This window comes from Heptranchias perlo, chromosome 34 (genome assembly GCF_035084215.1).
Source record: "Heptranchias perlo isolate sHepPer1 chromosome 34, sHepPer1.hap1, whole genome shotgun sequence".
In the NCBI taxonomy this organism is placed as follows: domain Eukaryota; kingdom Metazoa; phylum Chordata; class Chondrichthyes; order Hexanchiformes; family Hexanchidae; genus Heptranchias; species Heptranchias perlo.
In genome coordinates this window covers 14,444,628-14,457,712 of record NC_090358.1, presented here as the reverse complement: position 1 = coordinate 14,457,712, position 13,085 = coordinate 14,444,628, and the positions used below count along the sequence as shown (strand labels likewise).

Here is a 13,085-nt window from a genome sequence, read left to right as displayed (position 1 = left end):
AAAAGTTTTTCAATGTGAGAACAAGCTTAGCCAGAGGAGAGTGGTGGTGGATGGCGACTAGTTGGGCTGCTGTTCAAGGAAGAAACGGAAGGCCCACAGGCCGTCCTGATGGGAATGGAGGTTTAGAGAGATTGTACGACCATAGAAGGCAGTTAAGGCTAGGAAACTGGAAATGGTTAAAGTAGCAGAGGGCGTCAGAAGAGTTGCAGATGTAGATGACAAGTGGAGAAAAAAAAGTCAAGATTAGAGGAGATAAGCTCCATGGGGCAGAAGCGAGCTGAAACGAGAGGTCGATCGGGACAGTCTTGTTTGTGGATAAGAACATAAGAAATAGGAGCAGGAGTAGGCCATACAGCCTCTCGAACCTGCTCCATCATTCAATCAGATCATGGCTGATCTTCAACCTCAATTCCACTTTTCTGCCCGATCCCCATATCCCTTGCTTTCCTTAGAATCCAATAATTTATCTCAGCCTTGAATATACTCAACGACTCAGCATCCACAGCCCTCTGGAGTCGGGAATTCCAAAGATTCACAACCCTCTGCATGAAGAAATTCCTCCTCATCTCAATCTTAAATGGCCAACCCCTTATCCTGCAACTATGCCCTCTAGTTCTAGATTCTCCAGCCAGGGGAAGCAATCTCTCAGCCTCCATCCTGTCAAGCCCCCTCAGGATCTTGTATGTTTCAATGAGGTCACCTCTCATTCTTCTAAACTCCAGAGAGTATATGCCCATTCTACTCAACCTCTCCTCATAGGACAACCCTCTCATCCCAGGAATTAATCTAGTGAACCTTCGTTGCACCGCCTCTAAGGCAAGTATATCCTTCCTTAAATAAGGAGGCCAAACCTGTACACGGTACTTCAGGTGAGGTCTCACCAAAGCCCTGTACAATTGTAGTAAGACTTCCTTACTCTTGTACTCCAACCCCTGTGCAATAAAGGCCAACATGCCTTTTGCCTTCCTAATTGCTTGCTGTACCTGCATGCTAACTTTTTGTGTTTCTTTTACCAGGACACCCAAGTCTCTCTATTTACAACATTTAATAGTTTCTCATCATTTAAAGAATATTCTGTTTTTCTATTTTTCCTACCAAATGAATAACCTCACATTTCCCTACATTATACTCCATCTGCCACCTTCTTGCCCACTCACTTTATCTGTCTATATCCCTTTGCAGACTCTTTATGTCCTCCTCACAGCTTACTTTCCCACCAAGCTTTGTATCGTCAGTAAACTTGGATACATTACACGCGGTCCCTTCATCCAAGTCATTAATATAGATTGTAAATAGCTGAGGCCCAAGCACTGATCCTTGAGGTACCCTGCTATTTAAAGGCCTGCCAGCCTGAAGATGACCCGTTCATCCCTACTCTCTGTTTTCTGTCCATTAACCAATCCTCTATCTATGCTAATATGTTACCCCAACCCCATGAGCCCTTATCTTGCATAACAACCTTTTATATGACACCTTATCGAACACCTTTTGAAAATACAAATATACTGCATCCACTCGTTCCCCTTTATCTACGCTGCTAGTTACATCCTCAAAAAACTCTAATAGATTTGTCAAAGACGATTTCCCTTTAATAAAACCATGTTGACTCTGCCTAATCATATGATGTTCTAAGTGCCCTGTTACCACTTCCTTTATAATGGATTCCAGCATTTTTCCAACAACTGATGTCAGGCTAATTGGCCTGTAATTCCCTGTTTTCTCTCTCCCTCCTTTCTTGAAACCTTTGCTACCTTTCAATCCGCTGGGACTGTTTAGAATCTAGGGAATTTTGGAAGATCATAATCAATACATCCACTATCTCTGCAGCCACCTCTTTTAGAACCCTCTGATGTAGGCCATCAGGTCCAGGGGATTTATTGGCTTTTAGTCCTATTAGTTTCTCAAGTACATTTTCTCTACTGATAATAATTACTTTTAAGTTCCTCACTCTCATTAGACCCTTGGTTCCCCACTATTTCTGGTATGTTTTTTGTGTCTTCTACTGTGAAGACAGATACAAAATATTTGTTTATCAAATCTGCCATTTCCTGATTCCCCATTATAATTTCTCCTGTCTCAGCCTCTAGGAGACCAACATTTACTTTTGCTATTCTCTTTCTTTTTACATATTTGTAGAAGCTCTTACAAATCCGTTTTTATATTTCTTGCTGGTTTACTTTCATATTCTATTGTTTCCCTTTTTATCAATTTTTTGGTCGTCCTTTGCTGGTTTCTAACCTTGGGGAGGATGTAGATGTGGCTGTGCGGAGTTGGGGGACTATGAGTTTGGAGGCTGTGAGGGGAAGATCTCCAGAGGAAATAAGGTTAGTGACGCTCTGGGAGATGATGGCTTGATGTTCAGTAGTGGGGTCAGAGACCAGGGGAGGCAGAGGAGTTATCAGAGAGTTGGCGTTCAGCCTCCACAAGTTAGAGGTCCTTTCGCCAAACAACAACAGCGCCTTCCTTGTCAGCAGGTTAAATGATGATGTCATGATTGGACTCGAGAGAACGTAGTGCTGCAAGTTCAGAGGGAGATAGATTTGAACGAGCGAGGGGAGTGGAGAACTGAAACAGCTGATGTTACGCCGGCAGTTTGCAACGAAAAGATCAAGAGATGAGGAGGAGTCCAAGTGGAATGGGAATTCTGAAGACACGAGAAGTGGTTCACTGTGATGGGGGTATGCCTCCTGGCCAGAAAATTGGCACGGAAGCGAAGGTAACGGAAGAGCTCAGCATCATGTGGAGCTCGAAATTCATTGAGGTGAGGGCAGAAGGGAATGAAGTTGGGGCCTTTGCTGAGGATGGATTGTTCAGAGTTGGGAAGGTCAGAGGGGATGGTGCAAATATGACAAGGGGTGAGATTGAATGGAGAGGTGAGGTCAGAAGAAATGAAGAGGAAGAGGAAGAGGGATCAGGAGAGGTGTTGGCATCCAAGAGTCATTGAAGCTTGCAACCTGGAGAGCAGAACTTCAAGGCGGAAGAGATAATTGTGCATCATCAGTTACGATCCAACATGGCCAAGTTAGGTAAATGGTTCACAGTAAATTCTATAACTTCAACTGTTATCAATATACTTTGAATTCAGAGAGTGCACACCCTGCTATGTAGACAATAATGAGACTGTAACCTAGTCAAAAGATTTAGAAAACAAAAGAGCAAGAGCCAAACTTGAGCAATCTTTAATCATCTGAACCCAAAAATAGCACAAATTCATGAGTTTGCTTTTGATTTAATCATTTGCTTGTGCATTTTTATTTCCATTTTTATCAGTATTTTAGCCTGTGGCATCTTGCAAGGTGCATTATTATTTTCTGCATCAGAATAACAAAAGGATACAAGAGAGTTAAAATTTGTCTGGGCCCGTTTTTGGAGCCAGAATTGGCACTGTGCAGGCAGCACATGCCTCAACTGGGAGTCAGGAGTGCTGTTCATCTGGGAGGAGCACTCCTGCTTCTCCTGACTCCACATGAGTTTTTGAATAAAAATTTAAACTTACCTGTTCGGTGGCAGCCGGTTCCTTGGCCACATCCACACCAGGAAAACTTGAGTCTTGTGCCTGCTCCGCTCACGTCTCAGAGAGGTCTTAAAACAGGCGTTAGGCCCCTCGCTAGTACATGCAAATTGGCTAATGCCTGTTTTAGACAGCTGCCTCAGACGCCTGAAAATCAGCCGATATAGCATTGGCTGCTTTTCAGGGGTCCTTGGGGCGCACAGCATAACCCTGCAAAATTGATCATTTTTGCCCCCATTTTCCCGTCCAGAAAACGGGAACGATGACCAATTTATACCCCAAAATGTCTAAAAACCTTAACAAAATATTATCCCCAATTTTTAACCTACTCTTAACTATAGTCAGTATACATAGTTTTTAAATTATTTATTATACCATAGTCAATATTTAAACTTTTAGTTACGTTATTCCCATCAACTTTTAGTAATTCTTTCCTTTTGATTAGGTTTCCCTGCATCAGGTGGTCCCTACCATTTTCAATCCAATTTGCTGGTAGCTAACTTGTTACTCATTATTTCTAAATAATATGAGACAGCAAATACAATGATGGGTTATATTGGCAAATCAGTTAGGTTCAAATCCTCAAAAGTCATGCTGAAATTGTGCGGTGCCCTGGTCAGGTAACATCTGGAATACTGCATGCACTTCTGGCCACCATGGCATACTGGTCACTGTGACATAAGAGCATTCACATCTCCTTATAACCTGAATATTACATCTTAATATCAGAAAGTCGTTCTTTTCCCATAGAACAGCAGTATACTTGTAGTTGTTCCATGATGTGGTAGGATGTCACAGTCAATCGCCCTATGCTTATGCAGTGCCTCTCCACTCAGTGAGACTGTCCTCGCTTAGTTCCATTCGCACCAATCCAAACGTAATCAGAGCATCTCCAGAAATGGCTTCTTGTCCCATTCCCACACCATTACTTCCGGAGTCTCCCAAGGATCTATCCTTGTCCCCTTCCTCATGCTGCTCCTTGGCAGCACCATCTATGGACATGGGGTCAACGGCCACATGTAAGCTGATGACACCCAGCTCTATCTCTCCACCACCAATCGCGACCCCTCCACTACCTCTGTGTTGTCAGACTGATTGACCAATGATTCTTGGATGACCCTCCAGTTAAACAATGGAAAGACCAAATTCATTGTCTTCAGCCCCCACCACAAATTCTGTACACTAGCCACAGATTCCATGTCCCTCCCAGCCATTCTCTCAAGCTGGAACAGACTGCTTGCAACCTCGACATCCTAGTCAACCTTGAGTTGAGCTTCCGATGCCATTATCCCCTCCACCACAAAGACCATATCATCGCCCACCTCTGTCCCTACCTCAACCCATCTGCTGCTGGAACCCTCATCCGTGCCTGTCACCTTCAGACTCAGCTATTCTGATGCTCTCAGGGCTCGCCTTCCATCCTCTACCGTCCGTAAACTTCAGCTCATTCCAAAACTCTACTGCATGTATCCTATCCCACACCAAGACCCATACATTCATCATCGCTGTGCGCACTGACCTACATTGGCTTCCAATCCCCCAATTTAAAATTCTCATCCTCGTGATATAGGCCTTCATAGTATCACCCCCCTCAATCTCTATAACTTCCTCCAGTCCTACAACCCCTGCTCCCCAAACTCTCAATTTCTCTAATTTTAGCCTCTTCTGCATCCTCCTATCCCTTCACTCCACTACTGGCCTGCAGCCATCCAGGCCCCATGCTCTGGAATTTCTTCCCTAAATCCCTCTGTCTCTCCATCTCCTTAAAACACACCTCTTTGACCAAGGTCACACCTCCTAATATCTTGGTGCCCATTTTTATCTAACTCTGCCTGTGAAGCACCTTGAGATGCTTTTCTTTGTTAAAGGGCAATTAGGGATGGGCAATAAATGTCGGCCTTGCCAGCGACGCCCACATCCCGTGAACGAATAAAAAAAAAATAAATGCAAGTTGTTGTTGTCATCAAGAGTCAACTACATAGATTAGGGTCACATACAGGTCAGAATGGGTAAGGATGGCAGGTTCCTTTATGTTCTTTTTGTCCAGGTGCTAGCCCATAAATTACCAGATTTATTTATTTTCTTCATTCTCGGGACGTGGGAGTAACTGGCAAAGCCCGTCCTTGTTGCCCTTGAGAAAATGGTGATAGATTTTCTACTTCAACTGTTGCAGTGTAGTGGTTTGATACAATTAAGTGGCTTGCTCGGTCACTTCAGAGGGCATTCAAAAGTCAAATACATTAGCCCAGAAGTTGCTTAAGAAAGAATGGTGAGCTCAACAGCGCTCACCGTTATTAGTGGCAAAATCGAGGAGCAAGTTCCGGCGTTCACACATGCGCATTGAAACGCGGAAATCCGGAACTTGCTCCTCCTGGTTCACCGGCGATATGACAGCTTCTAATTAAAGGGATATCATCGGTTGGAATCAGTGGAAACAATGGACCAGTGCCAACTTGCTCATCTGCCCAGTTGGAAAATAACTAATATCACCACGAAAGAGGGACGCCTAAAAATACCAGGTCTAAACTAAGTTAAGCCTTAATGACTGCCAAACAACTAAAAATTAACTTTTAAAAATGTGGTGTCTCATTACTCCTTATTTTAATAGTGGTAATTAAAAGAAGTTTTTTTAAAATTATAAACTAAAATTTTTTAAAAAAAACTTTTCCCTTCTGTCTCTTTTATTTAATTCAATTATTTCTTACCCTCTTTTTTTCACTGTCTATAACTGTTTTTACAAATGATTTTAGTGTTGTACCTTTCACTTCCTGGATTTTTGATCCAGCTTGCAGAAAATGCTGCAATCTGAAGTGGATTGATAGTTCTATATTGTTGGACTTCCAACCAGACAGTTATGAGTTCAAATTCCACTCAGACTGGTGTTTGAACACACCTATTGTCATTTGGCAAGGATTGCAAGTTATCATGGAGCAGCATAGTACTCCATGACAGAGGGTAGGAAAGACTGGAGACCCAGTCCTTTTATACGGGATGACGTTTTCCTTAAGTTGATTTTGGAGTAATACTGACAATAGCACATACCATGCTGGTCTGGCAGATGCGGCAAAAAACAAACAAAGGATGACAGCAATAGAAGAATTAAAGAGGATAGGAAAATTACTAATAATTCAAAATATTCATAAACATGGTTTATTACATGGATTCTGGTTGAGGGTAAATGCCCAAAAATTCTCCTTCCCCCCCCTCCCCCACGTTCATTAACCTGCTCTATATTCCGCCAATTTTTGTTTCAGATTTTAACATTTAAGGTTTTTCTCTTGATGGTATGGGGACTTAATTCAAAGTGTCCATTTTTTAAATAAAAAGTAAATTCCCACTTTGCTGTGCTATTTACAATTTCTTAATTCAAACTCATGGATAATTCAACCTTTTTTTAAAAAGCGCTGACAAGGGCAGAAACAGGAAACCCCATCTTCATCTCCATTTTTCATGCATAATTAATAGATGAAGGCTTGAATTAATTCTTAAAACAATTGTCATTTTTCGAGTTAAACAACGGCTTCAGTCAATGTTTGACACAGTGTTGCTTTTAGCATTATTATTTGGGATACACAAGACTTTTAAATGATCTGTGGGCCATAATTAAAATTTCTAAAACTTTAATTTATTTAATGTCTGGTGCCTGCCTGAACAACATATGGAAAAAAAATGTACAACTGTACAATAAGTACAGCTTCTTAAAAAAAACACAACTGATGTTTATGGCATGCAACTATTTTAAGTCTCACAAGTGCAAGTTAAGAATTGTGTTGGGGTTTCCAACAAAACTTTAAAATATACTCTGCAATTATACATTATTTCTGTGAATTGAATTAATGTACCTGTTTAAAATTGTCACTAAGGGTAAAGAGAAGGGTTAAGGAAAATGTCTTTTATGTTGGAGCATGGAATGCTTTTTCTTCTTTGGCAGTCCCTCAGGGTCGACTTGCTTCCACTCTGGGAGGGTGGGTTCTGCGGTGGCTGAATAGTCCAATCCTGGAGCCGCAGACTCTGTCACAGGTGGGGCAGGTAGTGTTTAATAAGGCGGGTGTGTGAGACGCTCTGGATTCTGCGCGCTCTTTCCGCTGCTTACGATTGGCCTCCACGTGCTCCACACGGTGACGCTCGAGGTGATTGGTGCCTTCGCGGATGCTTCTTCTCCAGTTTGGGCGTTCTAGGGCAAGCGATTCCCACGTGTCGGTGGGGGGTAACATTTTTTTTTAAGGGAGGCTTTGAGAGTGTCCTTATATTGTTTCCTCTGCCCTCCTCTGAGTAGAGCAATTGTTTAGGGAATCTTGTGTCGGGCATGCGGACAATGTGGCCCGCCCATCGCAGCTGGTTGAGCGTGACCAGTGCCTCGATACTGGGGATATTAGCCTGGGAGAGAATGCTCACGTTGCCTCCGCAAAATCCTGCCAGTGGATTTGCAGGATTTTGCAGAGGCAACGTTGGCGATATCTCTCCAGGGATTTAAGGTATCTGCTGTACATTGTCCATGTTTCTGATGCGTACAGGAGGGCTGGGACCATGGCTGCTCTGTAGACCATGAGCTTGGTGCTGGATTTGAGGTCTCGGTCTTCGAGCACTCTGATCCTCAGGCGTCCGAAGGCTACACTGCCGCATTGGAGTCGATGTTGAAATGCTTTAAGACAATGACAATTGCATCTTTTTAAAGGAAAATTGGTTCAAAGCAGAGGAAGATACAGGGCAATGGGGAGAAAGAGGGCCCACCACCACCTCCTCAGGGTAACTAGGGATGGGCAATAGATGTCAGTCTTGCCAGCGACGGCCACATCCCGAGAATGAATTTAAAAAATTTATGGGTATTCATTTTGGTTCTACCAAAAACCCGGCACAGACATGATGCGGCGAATACTTATGTGCTGTAAATTTCTATGGTTCTATTTTGCCTCTTGACCATTGAATTAATAAGGAAAGTACAGCAAGTAACTAGGTTATATCTCTGTCTAATGCAATTTGATCAATACATTGAAGTTACTCTAGGTACTGGAATAAATACAGTACTTTAATACACAGGCTCTATATAAGCATAATGTACAGCTCTCAACTGTTCCCCTTTTTACTGCACATATGCTGGTTTCATATATCACTCCTTTATTGGCAGGGACGCTGTTTCAGTTCTAGTTATAAACAGCTGCTTGGAACCCTGCCCAACATGGGCCGAGGGAAAGTTGATCAGTTAATGTCAGAGCTGCAGTAAGGAAGATTCAATCTTTTTACCTGCATAACCCCCCCCCAAAGAAATTGTAACATGTACAACAACATAACAATCAAACTTAAAGAATACTGCTGTTCTTTTACACGAAGAAAGCTAAACAAGAAGTTTAAGATCGCTAAATTACATTCACCTTTATTTGACCTTTTCTGAAGTATTGATTATACATGACTAGCACAAGGAAAACAATGTTGAGACTTCATGTTAATAAGTTAAAACATATATGTATATTCTTGTTCGTACACTGAAGTTAAAATGAAGTACAAGCTGATTTAGCAGTTAGGTCAGTATTGCAATGTACACAAATCACGATTTTCCATATCCATCAGAACACCTATATTAATTGTTTAATATATGCAAAACTCTATGTTTTTCCTGAGCTTTCAAGGATAGAATGGACTGGAATTTGCGTTATACATTGTGAGGACTAGATGGTTAAAGATATGAAAACAGTCAAGCGATCTTAAAGATCTGAAATAAGAACATATAGGTACTTGTAAGCAACTCACTCCGATTGTTTATCTGAGTGTGAGCTATGTAAGAAACTACAGGCGAACTAATAAAAACACAAATATTTACCTTTAACTGCTTGCTGGTTCCACAAAACTTGGTAAGTTCTAAAATAACGTTTGCAAGGTGTTCGCTTCACTGTCACAGCTGGTATACCGTGGAGCAATGGTAAAGAGCAGCACATTGCACCACGGAATAAATTGGCCATGATGAATAGTGAGCCAGGATTGTTGTTCTTCCCTTATTTTAAATCAAGCCACCCTAGAGAGAAGGAGGGAAAAAAAAACTTAAAATGAGGATAAAGGAAAAGCCAGCCTTCCCTAAAAGCCGCCTATAGATGGCTAAAAGGACACTGTATTCATCTTGACCTGGCATCACAGCACTGCTCCTATTAAGACTCCTGTGACATCACAGATTGTTAAAGCACGGACTGGTTGTGAACACAAACATTTCTTTTAGCTAACGTGAAACTCAGGAATCCATGACTGAAAAGATGTGGTGCCAAGTTCTGACATGAGGTGGATCAAATCTACCATCTGAAGCTTAAAGGTTGTCATTCTGCTACTGTTAAGTTAAAAGGCTGCTGGATGAAGTCACCAATCCCATGCTCAATGGGAGCTCTAGGACTACGGCAGAATAGCACCTATGATCTAACCCACGTGCCCTTCAAGCAGAGCTTCTCGCTGGGAATGCAGGATCAATGAATTTACCCCTTTATTCATTATGTCCACAAGTTAATATTATAAGGAGTCAATTGAACAATTCACAAAACTGATCCAAATACAGTAAGTTAAAAGGCTAAAGCATAACTGGCATGTGGAAAATAGGGAATTTATATTGGTCAGTTGTGAGGCTGACTGTGCAATTCATAAGCAATAAAAGATTTTCTGACACTAGTGCATGGGGAAGGAAGATAAGAGTTCAAAAGAAGGGAAACTTGTCCAGAAACATATTGTAGTAAAAATATGATTTATTGAACTGATTATATTTAGATAGTTGAGAGAATGAGAATGAGTTTTAATATTTTGTGATATGTGTAAACAATATTTCTGTTGGTTAACTAATTTCTCTATAATTGTTAAAATGGATACAACTCAGTGCCTTGTGTAGTCACTATTATCTCCAACCTCCCACATATCAGTTACTACAAAGTTGCTGTCACCAATTGTCTCTACTCATTCTTGCATCCTTACTGAGGCTTCAGCTCTTTTCGGTTAGAGCTTCTTCCATTATACACTATTGCCTCTTCTGGAATCTCGAATTCCTTCATTTTCCTCATTGTTAACTATCTTCCTCAATTCAATCCTGGTTACCACTTCACCCCAAACACTGCAACACTATTAACTCCATCCCCAGTCACATCTATGGAATAAATGTTTTTTAAAAATGCTCCAATCTGGATCTATTACGGTATGCAAATCTTTTCTAGTTAATTATGTAAGCTGTGACAATTCAATGTTGTTATCTTGCATTAATATATTCTGGGTTTTATTATTACAATAATTCAAAGGCCAATTTTAGTTATAATTTATCAGGGACAGAACATACAGGAAAAATGGACATGAATGTGGCCCAAGTCACAATATTGCTAATGAAATATATTTCTACATTTCAGCTGTTGGACAAATATAAATGTGGAAATGTAATAAGATAAATGGCTGAAGAAAATGATCAACCAAACTAAACTGTACATATAAATATACTTACAGTTCACTGGCATATATTATCCTCTAATGCTAATGTCTGTGAAAAATCTAGGAGTACAAAATATGAAACCTGCTAGCAAAAGGGGGAGAAAATATGACCCAGTTTTTGTTATACATGTTTAGAACATGGTTCTTTCATCTCTGGGGCCTGGGTTTGAATTCAGACAAGTTTTAAAAATAAGTCTTATTGATATCAATAATGCTTTTACATGAAATGAGCTTGGGCAGTCTCAGCTCAGTTCTTAGTAAGTCCGTCAATATGATAGATGTCAGTGCCAGAGAATGCAACATTTTCCCATTTTCCCACTTTCCCACTTTGGAAGTCTTAGTTTCAAGCATTTTGAGGCAAAAACAAGATCAGGGATGTACGAGAGTTTGGGAAGGTCAAAGGGAAGAACGAACAGCAGTTGATCAGCGTGCAGAGGTGATTATTCAGGTTCCAGGGCAATGCTGATATATTTTGCAGCTTTAGGGGCACCAGAAAGTAGAGGGACTGCTTTGCTTCAAATAACAGGGAGTTAGGAGCAGCCAGGCATAGAACTGCTTGGGAGTAGAACAGTCTCATCTGCATGTTATTAAAAATCAGTTGATTGTTACTCCACATGTAACGCTGATTGTAAGAATGCACAATACCACAGAAAGGATCTATAACAAATTCTGACAATCATAACAAGAAAAACCAGAGTGACCATAAAATACCCAGGTGTCTAAGATTTGTGGAAGAAAATGGACATCTGAAAATTTAGAGTTGAAATTAATAGTTTGAATTATAGAATCATAGAATGTTACAGCACAGAAGGCGGCCATTCGGCCCATTGTGCCTGTGCCAGCTCTTTAAAAGAGCTGTCCAATTTAGTCCCACACCCAGCTTTCTCCCCATAATCCTGCAAATTAGTCCTCTTCAAGTACACATCCAATTGCCTTTTGAAAGTTCCTATGGAATCTGATTCCACCACCCTTTCAGGTAGTGTGTTCCACATCTTAACCCTCTGTGTGAAAAAAATTCTAATTTCCCCTGTAGTTCTTTTGCCAATTATTTTAAATCTATGACCTCTGGTTACTGACCCACTTGCCAGAGGAAACAGTTTCTCCCTACTTGCTCCATCAAAACCCCTCATCATTCTGAATGCCTCTATTAGGTCTCCCCTTAACCTTCTCTGCTCCAAGGAGAACAATTCCAGCTTCTCCAATCTCTCCACATAACTGAAGTCCCTCAATCCTGATATTGTCCTGGTAAACCTTCTCTGTACCCTCTCCAAGGCCTTGACATCCTTTCTAAAGTGTGGAACCCAGAACTGTACACAATACTCCAGTTGAGGTCCTACCAGCGATTTGTAAAAGGTTTAGTATGACTTCCTTGTTTTTGTATTCAATGTCCCTTATTACAAGGCCAATACCCCATATGCTTTCTTAACTGCCTTATCAACTTGCCCTGCCACCTTCGAAGATTTATGAATATGCACCCCCAGGTCCCTTTGCTCTTGCACACCCTCTCAAAATAGTACCATTTAGATGCTCTCCATGTTGTTCCTCCCAAAATGCATCACTTCACACTTATCTACATTAAATTGCATCTGCCATGTTTCTACCCATTTCACCAGTCTGTCTATATCCTCCTGAAGTCTGCTACAATCCTGCTCACTATTTTCTGTGTTGCCAAGTTTTGTATCATTCACAAACTTTGAAATTTAAAACAGAAATAGACAGTTTCCTAGAAGTAAAGGGAATTAAGGGTTACGGGGAGCGAGCAGGAAATTGGACATGAATTTAGATTTGAGGTTAGGATCAGATCAGCCATGATCTTATTGAATGGCGGAGCAGGCTCGAGGGGTCGATTGGCCTACTCCTGCTCCTATTTCTTATGTTCTTATGTTTAGCCAAGTCCAGGTCAGTTACATATAACAAGAAAAGCAATGGTCTTAATATTGACCCCTGGGGGACCCCACTGCATACTTATCTCCAGACAGAAAAACATCCATTCACCACTACTTCACGCCTCCTATCTCTTAGCCAACTACGTACCCAAGTTACCACCATCCCTTTAATACCATGTGCTTCTAGAGTTTACAGAAATTAGTGTATGTGCACATTTTTAAACAAGTAGAATTTTATTACTATTCAT

At 41.2% G+C, this 13,085-nt stretch overlaps 1 protein-coding gene across 1 annotated transcript in view; it reads right to left on the bottom strand.

The window, feature by feature from the left end:
• The window catches only part of LOC137301822 (NAD(P) transhydrogenase, mitochondrial-like), a 72,906-nt gene that overhangs the window by 58,473 nt on the left and 1,348 nt on the right, over positions 1-13,085 (bottom strand). The window contains exon 2 of the mRNA XM_067971475.1: positions 9,327-9,518. Coding sequence (XP_067827576.1) covers positions 9,327-9,465 — 139 coding nt within the window. The 5' untranslated portion in view covers positions 9,466-9,518. The remainder of the gene's footprint in view (positions 1-9,326; positions 9,519-13,085) is intronic.